Source organism: Pelophylax lessonae, assembly GCF_965119305.1.
Source record: "Pelophylax lessonae genome assembly, chromosome: 3".
In the NCBI taxonomy this organism is placed as follows: domain Eukaryota; kingdom Metazoa; phylum Chordata; class Amphibia; order Anura; family Ranidae; genus Pelophylax; species Pelophylax lessonae.
Window position 1 is genome coordinate 538,354,583 of NC_138770.1, and position 22,362 is coordinate 538,376,944.

The following is a 22,362-nucleotide window of genomic DNA, read 5'->3' on the forward strand; positions in this document are numbered from 1 at the left end:
TGGGCATATTTTATGTTAAGGGGCATGCTGATGTGCATATTTATTCTGTGGCACACACTGATGGGCATATTTTATGTTAAGGGGCACTCTGATGGGCATATTTTATGTTAAGAGCAACGCTGATTTACACGTTTTGTTTTGCCCATCAGTGATCCCACCATCATAAAATGTGCCCATCAGGGTGCCCCCTAACATAAAATGTGCCCATCAGCGTGACCCTTAACCTAAAATATGCCCATCAGCGTGCCCCTTATTTTGTGTTAAGGGTCACGCTGATGGGCAAATGTTATGCTAAGGGGCACACTGATGGGCATATTTTATGTTAAGGGTCACGCTGGTGTGCACATTTTGTTCTGCCCATCAGAGTGCCCCTAACATAAAATGTGCCCATCAGCTTGCCCCTTATTTTATGTTAAGGGTCATGCTGATGGGCATATTTTATGTTAAGGGGCATGCTGATGTGCATATTTTTTGCTGTGGTACACACTGATGGGCATTTTTTATGTTAAGGGGCACGCTGATGGGCACATTTTATGTTAAGGGTCACGCTGATGGGCACATTTTATGTTAAGGGTCACGCTGATTAGGGGATATCTGATGTAAAGTGGTACGCTGACGAGAATGCCTGATGTAAGGGAGCACTGTGATGGGGACACCTGATGTAAAGGGGCACTCTCATGGGCACACCTGATGTGGTGGGGATACCTGATGTAAGGAGGCCCCCCTATGGTGACACCTAATGTAAGGGGGCACTCTAAAGAGGACACCCTATGTAAGGGGGCACTGTGATGGGGGAACCTTATATAATGGGGTACTCTGATGGGAACAAAAGATGTAAGGGGGAACACTAATGGGAGACACCAGATGTAAGAGGGCTTTCCATTGCAGAAACCTGATGTAAGTGGGCACTCTGATGAGAATACCTGAGGGAGTACTCTGATGGTGGCAACTGATTTTTGGGGGTATTCCGATGGGAGAACCCAATGTAATGAATTACTCTGATAGGGGCAACTGATGTAAGGGGGAACACTAATGGGGACATTTACATTTACAGAGTATTACCAGATTGTGTGGAGGAAATAGTAGCAAAAGCGCCAGAGAACATGGCTTGTTCTAAGAAAAGGAAGGTAGATGCTGAAAACCGAGCCTTCAAAGATGAATGGACAGACCAATACATGTTCATTCTTCCTATGGGAAGTTTAAAACCAGTTTGTCTCATTTGTTGCGAAACGGTGGCGATAATAAAAAGCAGCAATGTGAAGCGCCACTACGAAACAAAACACGGTTCGTTTGAGCAAACATATCCACAGCATTCCGAGGTGAGGGCACGTAAAATAACTGAACTAAGAGCCCAGTATGACAGATCCACCAAAGTCCTCTCACATTCATTTACAGCCCAGCAGCGTGCAAATGAATGTTCACTTAAAGTAGCATGGATTTTGGGGCAACACAAAAGACCATTTACCGACGGTACATTTGTTAAGGAGTGCTTGAATGCTGTTGCTGAAACTTTACTTGAGGGTAAACAAAAAGAGCTGTGTGAAAAAATCAATCAAATCCCACTATCAGCATCAACGGCAACAAAAAAGACTGAAATATTAACAGAGGATGTATTGGCACAACTTGATGCAGCTATTCAGAGTGCAGTATGCATTTCTTTAGCCATTGATGAATCAACAGATATAACGGATAATGCCCAGCTTTTGGTGTATGTAAGATTTTTTCACAAAGAAAGCAAAGAACTCTGTGAGGACCTGTTAGGTGTAACACCACTTGAGACACATACAAGAGGAGAAGACATATATGAGGCCATTAGGGAGATTCTAAAAAAGAGGAAGATAGACCTGAAAAAAGTGGTCTCAGTCACCACAGATGGTGCCCCCGCCATGGTAGGAAAGGAGAAAGGAGCTGTGGCGCGACTGAAAAAGGACAACCCTGACCTTATTGCTTACCACTGTATCATCCACCAGACTGTCCTGTGTGCCATTCTATCAGAAAAGTTTGCAGAAATCATGGACACAATGATGAAACTCATCAACTTCCTCAGGGTATCCTCATCCCATCAACATCGTTTACTAAGAGAGTTTCTTAAAGAAGTTGAGGCAAATGCAAATGACCTTTTACTTCACAACAATGTTAGGTGGTTGAGTAAAGGCAGTGTATTGGAACGCTTTTGGTCCATTCGCACTGAAGTAACAGCTTTCTTAATACAACTAAAAAGCCAGAAAGCAAAACAGTTTTCACTGTTTTTACAAGATGAGAGCACAATGGATAATATTGCTTTCCTAGTGGACATAACATCACACCTTAATGAACTCAATTTAAAGCTGCAGGGCAAGAACAATTCCATCTGTGATTTGATGACCGCTGTCCGCTCCTTCCAGAGAAAACTGGATTTGTTTAGGGAAGATCTTCAAGGAGAGTGCTTGCATTTCACAAAGGTGAAAGAACAGATTCAAGGAAAGAGAGATGTATCTCCTTTTGTTGATTTCATTGATAAACTGATTGGAAACTTCAGTAAAAGGTTTGATAGCTTCAGTCTTGGACAGCAGATCCTCCTGCTCATCCACAATCCCTTCCTCATTAAAGATCCCAGAGTGTTTTCAAAGGAGGTGATGCAGACCTTCAAGTGGGCACATGAGGGATCTCTACAGACAGAACTTATTGATCTGCAAACAAATGTTGCACTAAGAGAGCACTTTGGAGGAACTGATCCGACTAACTTCTGGCTACAGACTGTCCCGGAGACTGATTTCTCTTCTCTAATCAAGGTAGCTCTACACACCTTGACCATGTTTGGATCAACGTACAGCTGTGAGTCAGCTTTCTCCACTATGAACATTATTAAAACCAAGTATCGTTCCAGGCTCACCAATGAGCACCTACACATGTGCATGAGAATGGCAGTAACTCAATTTAAGCCAAGATTCAAACTACTGGCAGGGCAATCAAAAGCCCATTTTTCTCACTAGACAGGGAAGGTTTTTTGGGTGGTAACAAAATTAAAAATAAAACTGAGGATAATTTGTGCACTTTTTCAAATTGACACCTTGTTTAAGTTAGAAGGTGCAATTTGATTTTACTTGAAAAATGGATGGGTTTTAGAAAAGAGTTATTGATTTGTTTCCATGTTGTTTTTGTTAAGGATAGTTGCTTGTATTCCATACAAAGACTAGAGCAAATGTAAAGCTATCCTAGTTCCAACTGTCCACATGTTTAATGTTGTAACTGAAACTTGACAATAAATATTGTTGAAATGCTATGGAACTTGTACATGTCTCATTTTTTGATAAGAAATATGGTGACTACAATCTTGCTGAGTCAGCACAGACTTGAGATTCGGACCTCGGCCCAATGAAAATTTTAGCGACCGGACCTCCTTGAATTTTAATTCATTACCCCTGGCCTACGGGGATCTCTTTGGGGCAGTTCAAGACTTGCTGAGCCAAGGGGTGATTGTCCCGGTTCCGACTTCGGAATGTTTTCAGGGGTTTTATTCAAACCTAATTACAGTCCCCAGGAAGGAGGGCAAGGTGTGTCCAGTTCTGGACCTCAAGGCGTTAAACTGCTTTGTGCGGGTACAGAAGTTCCAAAAGTTCATTCGCACAGTAGTGGCATCCCTACATCAGGGGAATCTTCTTGCTTCTATCGACTTCAAGGACGCTTACCTTCACATTCCAATATGTGTTGGTCACCAGGGCTTCCTTCGCTTCACTAAAGTGTTGGTCCCGGTGCTGGCATTGTTGCGTCAGCGGGGGATCGCGTTACTAGGGTGCCTGGACGATCTTTTGCTGCGAGTGGAGTCTCCAACTGCTCTGGTGGACAACTCTGACTACTCTGCGAACTCTGAGGGAATTTGGTTGGATTCTGAACCTTCAGACGTCTGCTCTGGTTCCGTCCACAATTGTAAACTATCTGGGTCTGACTCTGGACTCGGCCCTAGCCAAGAATGTTCCCTCCTCTGGAAAAACTCCAGAAACTGTAGGAAGCAATTTAGCTTCTGTTGTACAGCAGACGGTCATACCTTGGGACTTGCATGTGGGTGCTGGGCCTGATGGTGTCTGCCTTTGGGCCAGTTTCGTTTGCACAGTTCCGCTCGAGATCTCTGCAAAGAGAGATTCTGGTCAAATGGGACAAGAATCCACAGTCTATAGACAATCTGATCTGACTGAGCCAGGGTATGAGAGGATCCCTGGTGGCTTCGTTCTCCGGCACTTCGCCAGGGCAAATCCTTTCTCTCCCTGTACTGGATGGTGGTCACCACGGATGCCAGCCTGTCTGGGTGGGGAGGCGTCTTCGAAAAAGATTCTGTTCGTGGGGTCTGGACGCTGGAAAAGTTCAGACTGCCGATCAATGTACTGGAGCTCTGAGCTATCAGACTTTGGATCATTGGACGGATCGTCTTCAGGGGTGTCTGGTGCAAATTAAATCGGACAGTGCCACGGCCATGGCTTATGTCAATCACCGGGGGGCACAAGAAGTGTCCTGGCGACTCTGGAGTTAGCAGGAATTCTCAGTTCATTCCAGCCCTCTCCACTGTACACATTCCCAGAGTGAAAAACTGGCAGGCGGATTACCTCAGTGGACAGGTGTTGGACCAAGGGGAGTGGTCCCTTCATCCGGAGGTGTTTCATCAGTTGTACCTCCGATGGGGCATCCCCGAGGTGGATCTGTTGGCGTCCCGGATCATCAGAAAGGTGCAGAGGTTTCTGGCTCAGTCACGGGATCCTCTGGTGGATGCCACAGATGTGCTGGCGGCCCCGTGGGGTCAGTATCATCTGATTTACGCCATCCCTCCTCTCAAGCTTCTGCCAAGACTTCAACCCAGGATCGAGGCAGAAGGGATTCCAGTCATCTTAGTGACCCCACACTGGCTTCGCCGGGCTTGGTACGCCGATCTGGTGCGGCTGGTCGCTGATGTTACTTGGAAGCTTCCTCTCAGGGAGGATCTGCTGTCCCATCCTGCTTTACAGTCGCTGGCTTTGACAGCTTGGCTGTTGAACGCCAGGTGCTGATGGATAGATGTTTGTCTAAATCGATGATTCCAATGCTGTTAAAAGCTAGGAAATCTACTTCTAGGAAGATCTACCATCGTATGTGGGAGACGTACATTGAAGTGGTGTGAGTCTCTTGGTGTTCATCCTCGCTCTTTTTTTCGGTGGCTCGGATCTTGACCTTCCTTCAACGGGGGTTTGAGCAGAAACTGGCCTTGAGTACTATCAAGGGTTAGGTTTCAGCCTTAGAGGTCTTCTTTCAACAGGCCTTTGCCACATACTCCTTGGTGCATACTTTTCTTCAGGGAGTTCGGCACTTGACCCCTCCAGTGCGGTCTCTGTTGCCGCTTTGGGACCTCAATTTGGTGCTTTCAGTAATCCAGAAGCCTCCTTTTGAGACTCTTCAGGAGATTCCCCTGCTTACGCTGTTCCAGAAGGTGGCCTTTTTGGTGGCTTTCACCTCTGCACGCAGGGTGTCGGAATTGGCGGCGTTACCCTCTCATTCACCTTACTTGGTGGTTCACAGTGATAAGGTGGTTCTTTGCCCCTGTCCGTCATTCCTTCCTCAGGTTGTCTCTGATTTTAATTTGAATGAATACATTGTTTTCCCTCCCTGCATCCCAGGCCAAAACATCTGAAGGAAATTGCTTTGCATGCATTGGATGTGGTCCCGATGATTAGGGTGTATCTGGCAGCTACAGAGTCTTTTAGGAAATCAGACTCACTATTTGTGCTTACAGATGGGTCTTGGAAAGGGTTGTCTGCTTCCTCTGCAACCATTTCCAGATGGATCAGACAGATGGTGATTCAGGCCTATTCCATTAAGAGTCAAGTTACTCCTTTCCCTGTCAAGGCGCACTCTACTCGGGTGCTCAGTGCCTCTTGGGCCTTCTGTCGTCAGGCCTCAGTGACACAGGTTTGCAAGGTGGCCACCTGGTCCTCAGTGCACACTTTCACAAAGTTCTACAAAGTGGATGTGTTGGCATCTGCATGTGCTTCCTTTGGCTGCAATGTTTTGCAGGCTGCTGTTTAGAGGACTTGGTCCTCTTTGAGGATGTATTGTTTTTTTTTTCAGATGAGCTCCAGTTGTTTTGGTTGAGCGCCTGTTTACCTGGTTGGCTATAAGCCTTGGGAATTTATTTTTTGCTGTTCCCACCCCTCATATTTAACACTGCATAACACTGCACACTTAACCCAATGGTTAGGAAGATCAGGAGCTGTGTCCATCAATGAAAGAATAAGAAAATTGAATTTTTGACATACCGTAAATCCATTTCTCTTATGTTCATTGACGGACACAGCACCCACCCCTCTGTGGAGTTGTAATTCTTATGACACTGCATGTAACAAAACTGAGTACCTATAGCAGAGAGAGGTAGTATACCCCCTGGGACTGCCCATAGGCATAGACAGACTTTTTTTCTGCCTATTGTCCTACTCCTGTAGGGGGCATTATAACCCAATGGTTAAAAAGATCAGGAGCTGTGTTGGTCAATGAAGATCAGAGAAATGGGTTTTACAGTAAGTCAAAAATCCCATTTTTTTTTATTGACTTCCGTAGAGGCGAACACAACAGTTTAACATTTTACACACATTTTATTCATTACTTGCACTGCTGATTGTTGAATTATAATATTATATATTCACCTGGAATTTAGCTTTAATGTACTGAATACATTTTTTGTTTGTAGCCAATCCACTGTGATTTTATATGCTATTAATGTTTGAATGCTATTATTGTTTGACATTAACACTGACATGTAACTTTAACGCTATTTTAGCATCACTTTGGATTTCACACTCTTGTCCACTGGTGCACAAATCCAGTCCCTAAGGGTAGAATCGCTATACGTTTTCATGATTTCTAGTGAGTGATGAATTAAAGTGCACCTGTGCCAAGACTATGGACATTAGGATATATATATATATATATATATATATATATAGCAGTAAATGAGCTTTAAAACATGCCATTCCCGGCCTCTCTAGCTGCTTGAAATGTGAAGTAATGCATTCATAATTACTTTACTACCACTGTGCTTAAAAAAAAAAAAACAAAACAAAAAAACAAATGGGTAGATGCTGTACTGTTAAAAAAAAATAAAAGGTGCTAGAAATGAATGGGCTGCCCCCGATGCCCTCGCCAGTGTAATACCAGCTTTAATATAATATAGGACTCACAACATATAGTCTAGCCTGTCCACCCCCAATGGGTTTCACCCCACTAAGGGCCTAATCACAGAGTGCTGCAGAAAACACACATGGGCTAACAGTGGGCCCGTTAAATTCCTGTGATCGAGTTGCCTATTGGATAGCACAAATCACAAGCAAAATGCACAGATTTGAGTTGCTTTGTGATTTGTGATCACTGTCATGGCCAATCTTACACATCTGGAAGATCACTGAAGCAGATTGCTCGGCCAGAGAGATGTAGATGTGGAGAGCCAGGCTTCTGCACCAGTAAAGTAAATCTTTAATATTATAAATGAATAAGCTTATTCTAGACCGTGGGAACCATAGAGGTCAGAACATAGCCTTACCCACTGTTTCCCTATAGAATACATTGTGCTCTAAATTTATGAGGAAAGACTATTATATGCATTATAATATACATTTTGGTCTGTTTTTCTTTTTATTTAGTAAAAAAAACAGTAGTTATATGTCACCAAAAATTCACCCTTGCAGTGGGGACTCCCCACACTGTAAGAAGTATGCCTAGGGGTTGTTCCCTATTTCACCCACAAGGGATTTGGATACCTGGCCTTCCTTCACCTTTCTAGCATGTTTAAAAAATTGGCAGTCTAGAAGAGATCCAGAAGGTCTTATTCACACTGTTGCATTCATTTGGATGTATCCCATGAAAATGGACAATTCTTTCCCATTCTTTCCTAAGTGACTGGTTTACATCTATGCACTGCAGTTTAGTGTTTTTTAAAAAAGCTACATAGCCCCATTCATACCCATATGCATGCATTATCATGTGCACTGTAATACAGAAAAACAGTGTGATTAATCTAGTTCAGGAATGTTTTATTAGAAAGCATCAATTAATTTCCTACCTTTCCTTCATGGACAGCTAGTGGACCGTGTATTTGATGAAAGCCTTAACTTCCGAAAGATTCCTCCATCAAATTCATCCAGATCAGAAGCAAGCTTGCGAGCAAGTGAAGCCAAATCCCAGCCTAAAGAAATTTCGGAACCTGCGCTTATCACTAGAAGAAAAACATGGAGTAGAGATGAAGTAAGTTAAAATATCGAAAAATCCCAATGACCTTCCAATTTGAACTTATTTTATCTGTGAAATTTGCAGCATCTTTTACATTTACAATTTTTCTTTTCAGTTAGCAGACGAATCTTGCATGTTCAGGCATGTGCTAAATGTTTAGTATGTGATTATAGAGTTTAGATGGCAGTCAGATGTTTAGTAAAAACTTGGTCACAGGAAGGGCTTTTCTCTGCCTCATATTAAAGCTGATCTCCAGGTTTCCTGTCACCTTTAAATAGTTCCAAGCTGGTCCAAACCAACTATTTCCTTTACCAATACTTAAACGAAATGATAGAGTCGGCAGCTCCAAAGTCCATGCGAGTTACTTTATTTGTTACATGATAGTGAGTATAAAACAGGGGCTTGGGATATCCTGGTTTGTTGATCCATATTGCCCCCAATCCTGCAATCTCAGTTTAAAAGGTCTGTAGTAAAGTATATACTCATGTAACAATCAACCGTATCTGCTGCGGAAGAATGGATTCCATAGACATAGTGGTTGAATGAATGCTCTGATCCATGGAGCATGCTGCAAACAGAGGCAATCCACCAGGAAATAGGAAACAGATGCAGCGCTCAGAACAGTGGAACTGGTTTGGAAGCTTGAAGTAGAATCCACAAATGGATGCTCTGGCTCAGATGTCCTCTGACCATCAATTATCAGTAAAACTTAAACTAAATGATAGAGGCGGGAACTCCAAAGTCCATGTGAGATACTTTTATTTGTTACATGATAGTGAGTATAAAACAGGGGCTTGGGATATCTTGGTTTGTCAATCCATATTGCCCCCAATAGTGCAATGTCAGTATAAAATGTATGTAGTAAAGTACACACTCGTGTAGCATTTAACCGGATCTGATGCGGGGAAAAAAACGCTCGCCGTGGGGGAGTGCCCTCAGGCATCCCTTGTCCTTGCTGTTTCTGTTTGCCTGCTCTTCTGGATGAATTGTGTAATTCCTTCTGAAGAAGAGGTTCTTACCGCAAAACATGTAGAGGACTCAACACCTCTCCAAAGAGTAACCACATTTCATTAACAAACAGCCTTGATTATTGAGAATGCTTATGGATTAATGCTAAGTATTAATAAAACAAAATGTTTTAAATATTTAATTGTTATCGTTGGGTACCGAGATAGTCCATTAATTCCTGTGTTAGGCTCACATGAGGGGTGCCCCTGAACAATTTCTTCTCTTCCAATTATTGGAATGATGGTACCCCCTTTCTACGTATTATTTGTGTCAACCTTTGAGGCCTACATCATAACCTATAATTGGCTGAGGTGGAGAGGCTGGCCAACTTGGCCATTCAGAGGAAGCTTTGTATTCATTCACTGAAAACAAAGCTGCCTCTGAATGTTTGTATTCATTTTCAAAATGCAAAGCTGCCTCTGAATGGCTGAGCGCTGCTTATACCAACTGTGTTTTGTTCCAGGTGTGAGATGGGAAGTCTCTGTCTCACAGCCAGAACCTAGCACTGTGTATTGTGTGTAGTTGAAACTATCTACAGTTCATGCAGCACTTAGTGAAGAAAATAGTTGGTTTGAACAGCTTGTCCAAACAAACTATTTAAAGTGACAAGAAACCTGATCAGCTTTCACATCCACATTTAACGTGTATCCTTTTTTTTTTGCTCTTATTCTTGTGTGGCAAAACTATAGGTTAAGAAACACAAAATTGTGACTAGAGAAAAGCTTTTCTTGCCCCTAACAGTGATGAGCTGAATGTGCCTGCAGGAGTGTGGCATAGGTTTAAGGGTTTAAGTTTCTTGTTTGCTCTTGCTACTTTAGTCTAGGTTTGTGAAGTTATCTGATGTAGTCTATTGAACATTGTCTAAAGCTGCCATCATTGAATCATTTCTGCTGTCTCAAGGTACAGCTCCAATACACAACACACAGAGAAGTACAGCTCATACATAATGATAAAGTGACTTATTAAAGGTAGTAAATTGAATAAAATGTAGTGTATTAGAGTACAGCATCACTCAACTTGTAATTGCACTTTTACTCAGTACCATTATTGCTTGCTATGTTATCAACCCTATATATGGTTCCTGGTACTATTTTAAAATGGCATTGCAGTTGTTGCAACGCTATTTTTAAACAGCATCTGATTTCAGTGGCTATATCTGGGGCTAACAAATTCAGTTCTGGGAGTTCTGCCTGTCAGTGAGTGCTGTGATCCAGTACACAGACTAAGAGTTACATTGATCAGCTCTTGCGATCCTAATCCTATTAGAATGCTCTGTAAGTGCTCAGTAGCAGATTATAACCACAATGCTTTCACATTACTTTCTGAGAGCCCATTTGGCCATCCTTGAATCGGGCAGTGCTGTTCTTATTTCCCCTCCCCATGTAGTAACAGGTCATAAAAATTAAAAAATATAATCTATTGTGATAACGGTGAGCAATAGATAAATATATGTGATCTTTCTATTGCTCCTTCTCTGCCCAATGTTTTTGCTAGTGTCTTAGTAGGATGGATGTCTGGTTCATGGTTTCTCCTTCCTTAGCTTAGATCAAGATTCATCGCTGCTTAACCTCATTTCTTCATAGCAGCTATGCTGCTCGGCTTTCCTCAGCCTGAGTTTGGAGGCCATACCCAGACCCCACTGGACTTGACGTTGCAGGGCAAGCCTGGAATGTGACATTCAGGGCACTGTGCTCTGCATTGTATTGCTTTTCAGACCTGAGATTACTGGTAAAAAAAGCCACAAAGCACTTGGCAGGTACAGAACTGTGGCACAGCCCTAAAGTGTGACCCTATTTCTAAAGATTCATCCTGCTGCTGATTCACTTGCAAGCACCATGTGCAAATCTGGTCAACTATCTGTTTCCACTGCCTGCCTGCAGTGAACTGTCAGCTCTGGCTCCCTGGCCCTCTTCAGCACCAACTGCCTGGGTTTGTGAGTAGCTAAAGCCCTGTCTCGCACTTTGGGCATTGCCAAACTACTTTGGTTGCATACCACTATGCAGTTTCAGCATGCCTGCACATGGAGGGGACAGTCCTGTTGCTATGGGTAACCCCAGCCCATACCCATTTAGTTGTTCAACTTATTATCCTCTGGGGAAACTGGCGTCTGTAATCTGAAACCTGTTACTCCTTTTGTTTTAGGGTCTGTTTTATTGGAGTTTTCCTCGGCTCTGTTGGTTGGGGCCAAGTCCTATTCACAGGGACCTCCAGCTCCACTCAGGAAAAGTTTGCCACATGCACTGAATTCTTTGCACACATTAATCACAGAGGTATTAAACACACTCCAGCGTTACCACCTATCACCTGCAGAGTCTATTTCTGATCCTCCAGAGCTCCCAGATCAGGCTGGGCAACTGGTCCCTGTGATCATCTCTAATTCAGATTCAGAAGAGACTGCTATTTAAGCAACGCAACCTCCTGCTGTCATCTCAGAACTACAAGAGGTCGAGTCTGACCATCTTGATGTAGTGCGTTCTGCTGCAGATTTGCAGGATCAGCCTCCTGTCTTCAGCCTTGTATGTTTTAGAGCCTCCACAGTGGCAAAATCCTTCCTTTTAGAAATGGTTCCCTCCATCTCGCCCTGACTATGTTGCATCAGAAAAAATGTCTGGTCCCTGCGCTGAATGATACTGGGAGAATTCCCCTCACTCAAACTGTCCTTCCTAAGGACATTGCCTCAGAGATGGGCTTTCCTCAATTTGTAGCATTTACTCCAGGAAGAGAGGTTTATGCATCTCTGATTCTCTGCTGCAGGTGGAGATCACCGCTGGAGGGCCCTACGCCCCTTTGGATTGTCAGCAGGTGGAGTTACCTAGCCTCCCGCTGCAAGTACTCTCTGTTGGGCACAAAGTATAAGGCCTCTTTATCTGGTCAATTGTTCCTCTGGCTGAGCAGCAGCTTCCTGGGGAAGGTCACCTATATGCCTTCCCTTACCCCGTGCTTAGCCAGGTGATTGTTCTAATGTTCTGGCCAAGATTCCTGTCTCTTACTCTACAGCTTTTGATGCTTAGGTGAACCTGGGGGGATATGTGGGATATTGGGAATTCCCTAGATCCATGGTTGTGGTCGGGGTTAGGCAGGCTCCAGAGCATTCTTTTACAGGCCTCAGTGTTACCTTTGGGTGTCAAAGGGTATGCTTCAGATTAATCTTTAGTGTATTTTGATAACTCCCACCTCACTAGTCTGGAAATAAATTCTAACTTCATTTCTGCCTATCCCTGTCAGAAAACAAAACAATGGAATGCACCTATGGAGGAAGCCGCAAACTGAATAATGAGTCCAAATTATTTATTGGTTAGAAATACCAGACCTTGTGGGGATGTCTTGCTTGCACCCTAATACTTCTGTCATGTGGACTTTGTAGGATTGAAGCTTTGAGTTCTCTACTGGGTTTAACAATACCATATGTTGTCTTGGTGACCTCGCTTAGCAAGTTGGTTATCTAGCTATGCAATCCCCTCTAGTCACATCATTTCTATCCCTTGAATCTAAGGATTAGGGATGTAAGACTCTTTTTGTAGTACGTTCCTGATTGGGTCCTGTTGAGGTTATACCAATTTTGTTTTTGTTTTTTTGGTTAACCACATCAGGTTGTGAGTCCTTTCTTCCCTGTTTGGGAATATTTGTTGTTGCACCTGTTTTTGGTGGGTTCTGTTTGATCAGCTTCTGGCAGGTAGAGTCATTCCCCTCTAATAGCGACCTTCTCCGTGCTGATCGGAAGCATCATGTTGATCTTCTGTGCTCTCCCTTTGGTCATACTCCCCTATCTGGTACAGGATCTCCCCCTCATTCTTTAAGATTAGGGTCCTTCAGTCAGGCAGGCCTTCCTGGTCCTTAGTCCTCTTAGTGAGGCTTATTAGTGTGTTTTGCCATCTTGTTCGCTCCTCAGTTGGACTGCTTTTGGACGTCCTGACTGTATCTGAATTCCAATATCCCCAATGGACTCAAAAAGTGGATTTTACGATGTGCACAAAATCACATTTTTTAATGCAAGCAGTGTAAGTGCCTGAATTTGATTTTGGTATCGGCCTTTTGCCATTCCCCTGTACAGCAGAGCTCAGACTGTAAGAGGGAGAAACAGCACATGTGGCCAGTCAGGTGCTCATGTGCTAATAGGAGGAGAGAGTAGAGATATTAGTTCATCAGTCTACTGTTACTGGGGGTGAGGGGGCTGCGGCTGGAGGTGCTGGAGCATGTTAAATGTTGCACCCTAAATTTGGGTATAAAGTGTAACATGGCCCAAAAAGTGACCTTAACCTCTAACTGTTTTACTAAAGTTCTTTGTAAAAAATATATATATATATATATATATATATATATATATATATATATATATATATATATATATATATATATATATATATATATATCTTTGAGCAGACTTCAAATGCAAAACATTGTAGTGTGCAGGAACCTACCCATCTACAAAAACTTGAAACACACTTGGGGGGGATACTAAAACTGGAGCAGCTGTGCAATGGAACCAATCGGCTTCTATCTTCAGCTTTTTCAGTTAAGCTTTGAATATAAAAGCTAGGAGCTGACTGGTTGCCATGCACAGCTGCTCCAGTCTTCGTAAACTCCCTTTTCTGTTTAAATTGAAAATGTCAACTCTTAACTCTTGTTTCTTCTCTGTGCAGGTAATGGGAGATAGTTTACTGCTTTCTTCTGTGTTCCAATTTTCTCGAAAAATTAGACAGACCATTGATAAAACTGCTAATAAAATAAGGTATGGCATGTTTGTCCTAAAGTTTCATCTTTTTAAATTTTAATGACTACTCTCTACCTTTTTGAAGGCTAGATTCAAGACCTTTGTTTAGGTACTTGTAATCATGTGTAGATTTTTCACTTATGTGCCAATATGCCTGTACAATTTTATTTTATTTTTATATTACAGAATTTTATTCAAGGACAAAGAAAGAAACTGGGATGAAATTGAGAAGAAGTTGAGATCAGAAAGTGAAATACCAATTCTGAAAACTTCATGTGTGGTAATTTCAATATTTGTTTATAGCTCAGTTGATGTTTCAGAACTGGATATGCAGTCAGATAAGCATTGTACTAGCAACCTCCATTTGCATGGCCTCATCTCCACTTTCCTTTTAATACTGTTGTGCAGGTTGTCTAAGTACGACTTTAAAAAATTCCATCGGTGTATAGACAGCTTTTGGATTGCATACGGTTTCTGATGAATCAGCCAAAATTTGAGCAGTGGGTGGACCTGTTGGCACCCTAACTCTTAGCATCCTACAATGTGAAAATCCAATGAGCTAGGTGGATAATTCTCAGACAAACTGTGACTGTCACTGCATGCTGATGGCCATTAGCTGTCGGAGTACAATAGCCTCAGCAAGGGATTTGATCATCCACCCTGTTCAGCATAGATTTTTATTTTATTCAGCCGCAGGCTGAATGAAAATTATCTGTTAGTTTGTGACCAGCTTTAGACCCAGTGTTTTTGGTGATTGGTGACAGAAATGGTCAGATACATACAGTGTCGTGAAAAAGTATTCATACTTCTTGAAATTTTCCACATTTTGTCATGTTACAACCAAAAGCGTAATTGTATTTTATGTGGATTTTATGTAATAGACCAACGCAAAGTGGCACACGGTGTTAATTTTGGCATCGAATTTTGATTTAGTTTTGGTCATAGTCTTTGACTAAAATGCCATTTTAGTTTTAGTCCCATTTTAGTCATCATATTTTAGTCCAGTGTTAATTTTCTCAACTAAAACGTTTTCGTCAGTGGCATTTTTACAGTGACGAAAACGAAACAAAAAGAACAGCACATTTTTGTCCACTGATGAAAACTATGACGAAAATCAAATCGGTTTTCGTTACCAAACGAAAAGGGGATGAAAATGTGAGGCAGAGACGTTTACTAACTTCCGGTTTTCATTGAGCTTCGCCTGCTTCCGCTCCCAGCAAGCTAGCAAGTTGAAGCGACTGTGTGCACCACCCGTGAAGACTGCCGTGAGACCAGAGCAGCACTGTGCATTACAGGCCATCCCTTAGACCACCATCCAACATTGTGCAACATTATAGGCCTCCTCTGGCCAGTGGCATGGGTGCCACCATGCATGGTGGCATCCAGAGCATTGTGCATTACAGGCCTCCTCAGACCACTGTCCAGAGCACTCTGCAGAATTACAGGCCTCCTCTGACCATCGTCCAGAGAGGCTAAATTTGTATCTGTGAGTTTGTTCAAACCTTAATACCATAAATAATAACATGATATTAGACTTTTTTACTCCAGGAGTATATAATGAGTTTGGAAATTCTATAGAAATGCCTAAATAATGCATTACAATTTACCTAGACACATTCAATTTTTGTTGACTAAATTTATTTTATTCAACTAAAATGTACTGGAGGTGACTTAAAAGGGACTAAAACTAAAATGGCATTTTAGTCAAGGACTATGACTAAAACTTAATCAATTGCAGATGACTAAAATGGGACTAAAACTAAAATTGCATTTTAGTCAAAAGACTATAACTAAAACTAAATCAAAATTATGATGCCAAAATTAACACTGTTTTAGTCGACTAAAATCTCCAGTACATTTTAGTTGAATAAAATTATTTTAGTCAACTAAAATCTAATGTATTTAGTTAAATTGTAATGCATTATATAAGCACTTCTATAGAATTTCCGAACTTATTATATACTCCTGGAGTAAAAAAATCTAATATCATGTTATTATGTAGGGTGTTAAGGTTTGAACAAACTCACATGTACAGGTTTAGCCACTTTGGACGGTGGTCTGAGGAGGCCTGTAATGCTGCAGATTGCTCTGGACGGTGGTCTGAGGAGGCCTGTAGTACTGCAGATTGCACTGGGTGGTGGTCTGAGGAGGCCTGTAATCCTGTAGATTGCTCTGGATGATGGTCTGAGGAGGCCTGTAATGCTGCAGAGTGCTGGACGGTGGTCTGAGGGATGGCCTGTAATGCACAATGCTCTGGGTGCCACCATGCCAGTGGCCACTGGTCAGAGGAGGCCTGTAATGCTGCACAGGGCTGGATGGTGGTCTCAGGTCTAAGGGATGGCATGTAATGCACAGTGCTGCTCTGGTCTCTGGCAGTCGTCACGGATGGTGCACACAGTCGCTTCAACATGCTTGCTTGCTGGGAGAGGAAGCAGGCCAAGCTCAGTGAAAACCGGAAGATGGTAAACTTCCCTGCGTCACATTTTCATCCCATTTTCGTGCGTTAACAAAAACGGATTTGAATTTTCATCAGTTTTCGCCAGTGGATAAAAATGTGCTGTTCTTTTCATTTAGTTTTCCTCACTGTAAGAATGCAGCTGACGAAAACGTTTCGTTGACGAAATTAACACTAGTGGCACCTAATTGTGAAGTGGAAAGAAAATGATAACTGGTTTTCAAAATTTTTTATAAATATCTGAAAGTGCGGCATGCATTTGTATGCAGCCCCCCTGAATCGATACTTTGTAGAACCACCTTTTGCTGCAATTATAGCTGCAAGTCTTTTTGGGGATCTCTCTACCAGCTTTGCACATCTAGACAGTGACGTTTTTGCCCATTCTTCTTTGCAAACTCAAGCTTTGTCAGATTGGATGGAGAGCATCTGTGAACAGCAATTTTCAAGTCTTGCCACGGATTCTCAATTGGATTTAGGTCTAGACTTTGACTGGGCCATTCTAACACATGAAAATGCTTTGATCTAAACCATTCCATTGTAGCTCTGGTTGTCTGTTTAGGGTAATTATCATGCTGGAAGGTAAACCTCCAGCCCAGTCTCAAGTCTTTTGCAGACTCTAACAGGTTTTCTTCTAAGATTTCCCTGTATTTGGCTCCATCCATCTTCCCATCCACTCTGATCAGCTTCCCTGTCCCTGCTGAAGAAAAGCATCCTCACAACAGGATGCTGCCACCACCATGTTTTACGTTGGGGATGGTGTATTCAGGGTGATATGCAGTGTTATGTTTTTAGGCCAAAAAGTAAAATTTTGGTCCCATCTGACCAGAGCACCTTCTTCCACATGTTTGCTGTGTCCCCCACATGGCTTCTCATAAACTGAAAATGAGACTTCTTTTGGCTTTCTTTTAACAATGGCTTTCTTCTTGCCACTCCTCCATAAAGGCCACATTTGTAGAGTGCACGACTAATAGTTGTCCTGTGGACAGATTCTCCCACCTGAGCTGTGGATCTCTGCAGCTGCTACAGAGTTACCATGGGCCTTTTTGCTGCTTCTCTCATTAATGGTCTCCTTGCCCGGCCTGTTATTTTAGGTGGACAGACATGTCTTGATAGGTTTGCAGTTGTGCCATACTAATTTCCTTTTCGGATGTTGGATTGAACAGTGCTCCGTGAGATGTTCAAAGCTTAGGATATTTTTTTATAACCTAACCCTGCTTTAAACTTCTTCACAACTTTATCCCTGACTTGTCTGGTGTGTTCCTTGGCCTTTATGATGCTGTTTGTTCACTAAGGTTTTCTAACAAACCTCTGGGGGGCTTCACATAACAGCTGTATTTATACTGAGATTAAATTACACACAAGTGGACCCTATTTATTAATTAGGTGACTTCTGAAGGCAAATGGTTCCACTAGATTTTAGTTAGGGGTATCAGAGTAAAGGGGGCTGAATACAAATGCACGGCACACTTTTCAGATACTTATGTGTATCGTTCATCGACAGAAGCAGCTCCTCCCAGTAGGGATAGGCACTAGGCGGAAAAAAAACTTGTCCACGCCTATAGGGGCTGTCCCAGCAGGCATACCCCCTCAGGCTCTGCTATGCTCAAACAGTTTGTTCTGCCAATGACAGGGATAGGACCTAGTTGCCTGCTAGGACTTCGGTCTTAGCTGTAACAGGGAAAGTTTGTGTTTTTTTATTTTTCTAGTTAGTTCCTGAAAACCAAGATCCAGAGGAACTACAAGCAACAGCCGGCTGTGGTTTTCGCAGTGGATAATCTAGATCCTTAAGATCTCCCAGCCTGGCCTACAAGCGTGAGCAGGTTATAGTCCAGTATTAAGCCTCGCCACGACAGTGCCCCGACGGATGTGGACGAGCCTGCGAGTTGATCATCTCGCCGTGACGCAGCCTCCCCTTGGCTAACAGCACCCCTATCATGGGTGGGAGGTGATCTGTTTCAAAGTGGCGTCCGCCTGGTACCGCGGTATGGTGAGTAACATTTCCCCCCACTTCCCCTGGAGGTTGAGGGGTGGGCGCAGGCCCCTCCCTGGAATGGTCGCACCTAAGGGGCTCCCTCGGTTCCCTGGCACCCCGGAAGACCACCCTGAGTGGTCAGTGTCTTCCCATTCTGACAGTGAAGAGGACCTGTCCTCCTCCTCTGTCGCACGAGAACGCACCTAGGTGGAAAATTTGATAGTTTCTGTGCGGGAAACTCTTAAAATGACTGATGAACCCACAGCGTTATGTATGCAGGTGTCTTTTGGCTCCCGCAAATATCGCAAATCAGGTAAAGTATTCCCTTGTCCGGACTTGTTTCACTCTATTGTGGATGAACAATGGCGACACTTTAAGCACATGCTGGTGGTGCCTAAGCGTTTTGCATGCCGTTATCCCCTTGCGGAGGCGGTGGATACCAGGTGGGGTGTACCACTGAAGGTGGATTCCCCAGTGGCCAGGTTGAATAAAGCGACTCTGGTGTCGGTGGAAGAGTCGCAGACCTTTTCGGATCCCATGGATAGACGGGTGGTATCCTTATCCCGCCATGTACATGTGGTAACGGGTCACATGTTAAAAGCTAACTTTGTGGACGTTCTCCTAGCACAGACTGCTACTGAATGGGTGAAGTTGCTGAAGAGTAACTTGGAAATGACACAGCTTCCCCCTGCGGTTCTGGAACTGTTAGACCAGTTGGTCCAAGCCCTAGTGTTCACGTGCGATACGTCCCTGGATTTGGCCTTATTGGTGGCCAGGACATCAGCAGTGTGGGTTGCTATTCAATGCCTGATATGGCTGAAATGCTGGTCGGCTCACCAGGCTTCTAAAAAAGCTGTTGCTGATCTCCATTTTACAGGGGGGAAAGCCATTTGGACCCTCTCTGGATGAGTTGATCAATGGTATAACGGGGGATAAGAGCACTAATATGCCCCAATCCTCTAAAGACAATGCACCACGATAGAGGTTAGAAGCATTCCGGTCATTCTGGTGGCTCCAGACTGGCCTCGTCGGGCTATTAGGGTTTACTTAGAGACCACTGCATCCTTCAGAAAATTGGACGCTCTTATTTTTTTTTATTTATTTATAATTCTGAATTAATAAAATAGAAAACACACGCTCTTTCTTTCTGTCCTTACGGATGGATCTCGTAAGGGACTGGCTGCGTCTGCTGCAACCATTTCCAGATGGATCAGACAGACGGTGGTACAGTCCTATTCACTGAAGGGTCAGAATCCTCCTTTTCCAGTGAAGGCGCATTCTACTAGAGTGCTGATTGACTCCTGGGCTTTTCGCCATCAGGCGCCTGTGCTACAAGTTTGCAAGGCGGCAACTTGGTTGTCTATGCATACCTTTACTAAATTCTACAAGGTAGATGTGCAGGCATCAGCAGATGCTTCTTTTGGCCGCAAGGTTTTGCAGGCTGCAGTTTAAGAGAGAATCCCCTTTTTTTGGTTTCTCTTTGAGAGTTCATTGTTTCAGGGGAGCTCCAGTTGTTTCTGGTTGAGCTCTGTTTTACCTGATTGGCTACGTTTGGCCATTAGGGCATTCAGGTTTTTGTCCCTGTCTTGTTCCCACCCCTCATGTTTTTACTGCTTTGGGACATCCCTATAATCTATGATTAAGCAGAGCTGCATCTGTCGATGAACGATAGAGAAAACTGGATTTTTGTAAGAACTTACCGTAAAATCCTTTTCTCTGAAGTTCATCGACAGACGCAGCACCCGCCCCTCTACTTTTGAGTTATGGGATCTTTTTCTGTCACTGCTTGCAACACAACTGTTTGAGTATAGCAGAGCCTGGAAGGGGGTATGCCTGCTGGGAAAGCCCCTATAGGCGTGGACACGTTTTTTCCGCCTAGTGCCTATCCCTAGTGGGAGGAGCATTATTCTATACTCTGTGATTTAGCAGAGCTGCATCTGTCGATGAACTTCAGAGAAAAGAATTTTACGGTAAGTTCTTACAAAAATCCAGTTTTGAAAACCATTTATCATTTTCCTTCCACTTCACAATTATGTGCCACTTTGTGTTGGTCTATCATATAAAATCCAATAAAATACATTTACATTTTTGGTGGTAACATGACAAAATGTGGAACATTTCAAGGGGTATAAATACTTTTTCAAGGCACTGTAAACCCCTTCTCATCTTCTGTACAACAAACCAGCATTAGGACACTTGTGATGAGGGTTGTTGCTGTTCTTCCAGTACAGCATACTGAATTGGTGAGAGCTGTAAGCAGCATTTTTACTTAATAATAAAATATATTTTAATGCGTAAGAACATACAGCTACAGTACTCCGCTTCCTAACTAGAGAAATAATGGTATTTTTTTTTCTTACCAATTGTTTTCATTATTTATTATTTTTTATTATTACTACAGTTATCATCCTATGAATTTAAACTTTAGCCATAATACTTCTAAAAATTTGCAAAAATATTAATCTTTTGAAAAAAAAACTTTTCAGTGTTGCAGCATCTAGGGCTCATACTTGCCCTTCAAAGGGTTTCCTAATCCTGACTAATCAATTTGAATCAGATACTGCTTACATATTTGCAAGAATAAATATTCTAAAAGTGTTCATGATTCATTTTTCTGTATTAGGTGCTACTTATCCAAATCCCTCTCTCCTTTTTTCAAACAGTAAATAAGATATCCAGCCGCAAAAAAATGTATTTTAAATTCAAAACATCCTAGAATCTCCCAGGCATTATTCGTTTGATTAGAGAGACGGGGATCAGGCTTTACCTCATTTTAGAAGATATTATATTGGTATTCTGTTGATAAGACTTATAGACTAGATTGTAGCTGAGCTGATTAAATAAAGTAAATTAGCGGGTCATTGTGGGAAAATTTACCAGGTTGAATAAACCTCACAAGAATTTTTGGCCAGCTCCTCCTTCTAGAAAGCTCTCTTCTCTTCTATGTCACACTTATATTTTTGGTGTTGATGGTGGGACTTTCTCCATTATTGACTCAAACGAAAAATATAATTCACCATTACTGCCCAATACTGTGCATAGAATGTTTCCTACAGGTTTCTTAGGATGGACATAGTACCCCACACTGCAGTTACATATGTTTTTAATAGTCCCTCACTGTTATCACTAGAAGAGCTTAAGGGAAAGTTCAGGTCCTTTTACAGGAGACTTATGGAGGTGTGGTCAGGTAAAATATTTTATTAACTCTCTTACTCAGCCTGTCATGCATATACCAGACCTAAAACCAGTAAAAGCTTTTTTATTGGGCCCTGACCATCATGTTCTTTTTCTTATGCATCAGGTTGTTCTGAAATTCAGGACCCCTAATTTCCTTATTATCTAAATACATTGGAATATTATTTTGGTACTACCTTACCTATTGAATAAAAAGTCAAGATTTTAAAGCAATTCCAAAAAATGTTAATAGTTTAATTCTAAATTTGAGCACATTGATACCTATTCTATTGCTCCTGGCATTCACCTCTACAGTCTACTCATGAAAGTGTTGCAAAGGATGTGATACAGAAAGGACCATTGCACAAATGTGGTGATTTAGTCCTGATATTCAAATCTATTGGTCCAGAGTTGCAAGATCTAAGATTTCAGGTTGGACTGCACCCTTGGGTCTGTTTATTTCATGGCTTTGATTTATCGTATAAAGATTATCTGAATAAACAAATTCCTCATTTAATAAACTCTGCAGAGAGTAATGTGTCTTTACGTTGAAATTCAATTCAAATCAAAACCCGTTATGTCACGGATTAATCTTACACTGATAATGGTGGAAGCATAGCTAACATCTTCTGAATTCTAACACGTGGGATCTTTGGATATCTGTAGAATTTTTACAGGCTTGAAGTCCCTTGGGTTAATGATTTATATGGACTAGGTGTTTTCTCATCAAATATCTGTGCTCCATGGAGACATTACCTGTATCTTATAGAGAGGAACAAAGAATAAATAGTTTTTGCTGATCATCCTGTCGATTTGTAAAAA

The 22,362-nt window shown here is 42.4% G+C and overlaps 1 protein-coding gene across 5 annotated transcripts in view; it reads left to right on the plus strand.

Moving 5' to 3' along the window:
* CEP170 (centrosomal protein 170) overlaps nucleotides 1–22,362 on the plus strand; it is a 171,218-nt gene that overhangs the window by 144,814 nt on the left and 4,042 nt on the right. For all 5 annotated transcript variants that reach the window (XM_082249128.1, XM_082249130.1, XM_082249129.1 and 2 more), the window contains 3 exons: nucleotides 8,071–8,235; nucleotides 13,869–13,957; nucleotides 14,126–14,219. In XM_082249128.1, the coding sequence (XP_082105254.1) occupies nucleotides 8,071–8,235; nucleotides 13,869–13,957; nucleotides 14,126–14,219 (348 nt within the window). The remainder of the gene's footprint in view (nucleotides 1–8,070; nucleotides 8,236–13,868; nucleotides 13,958–14,125; nucleotides 14,220–22,362) is intronic.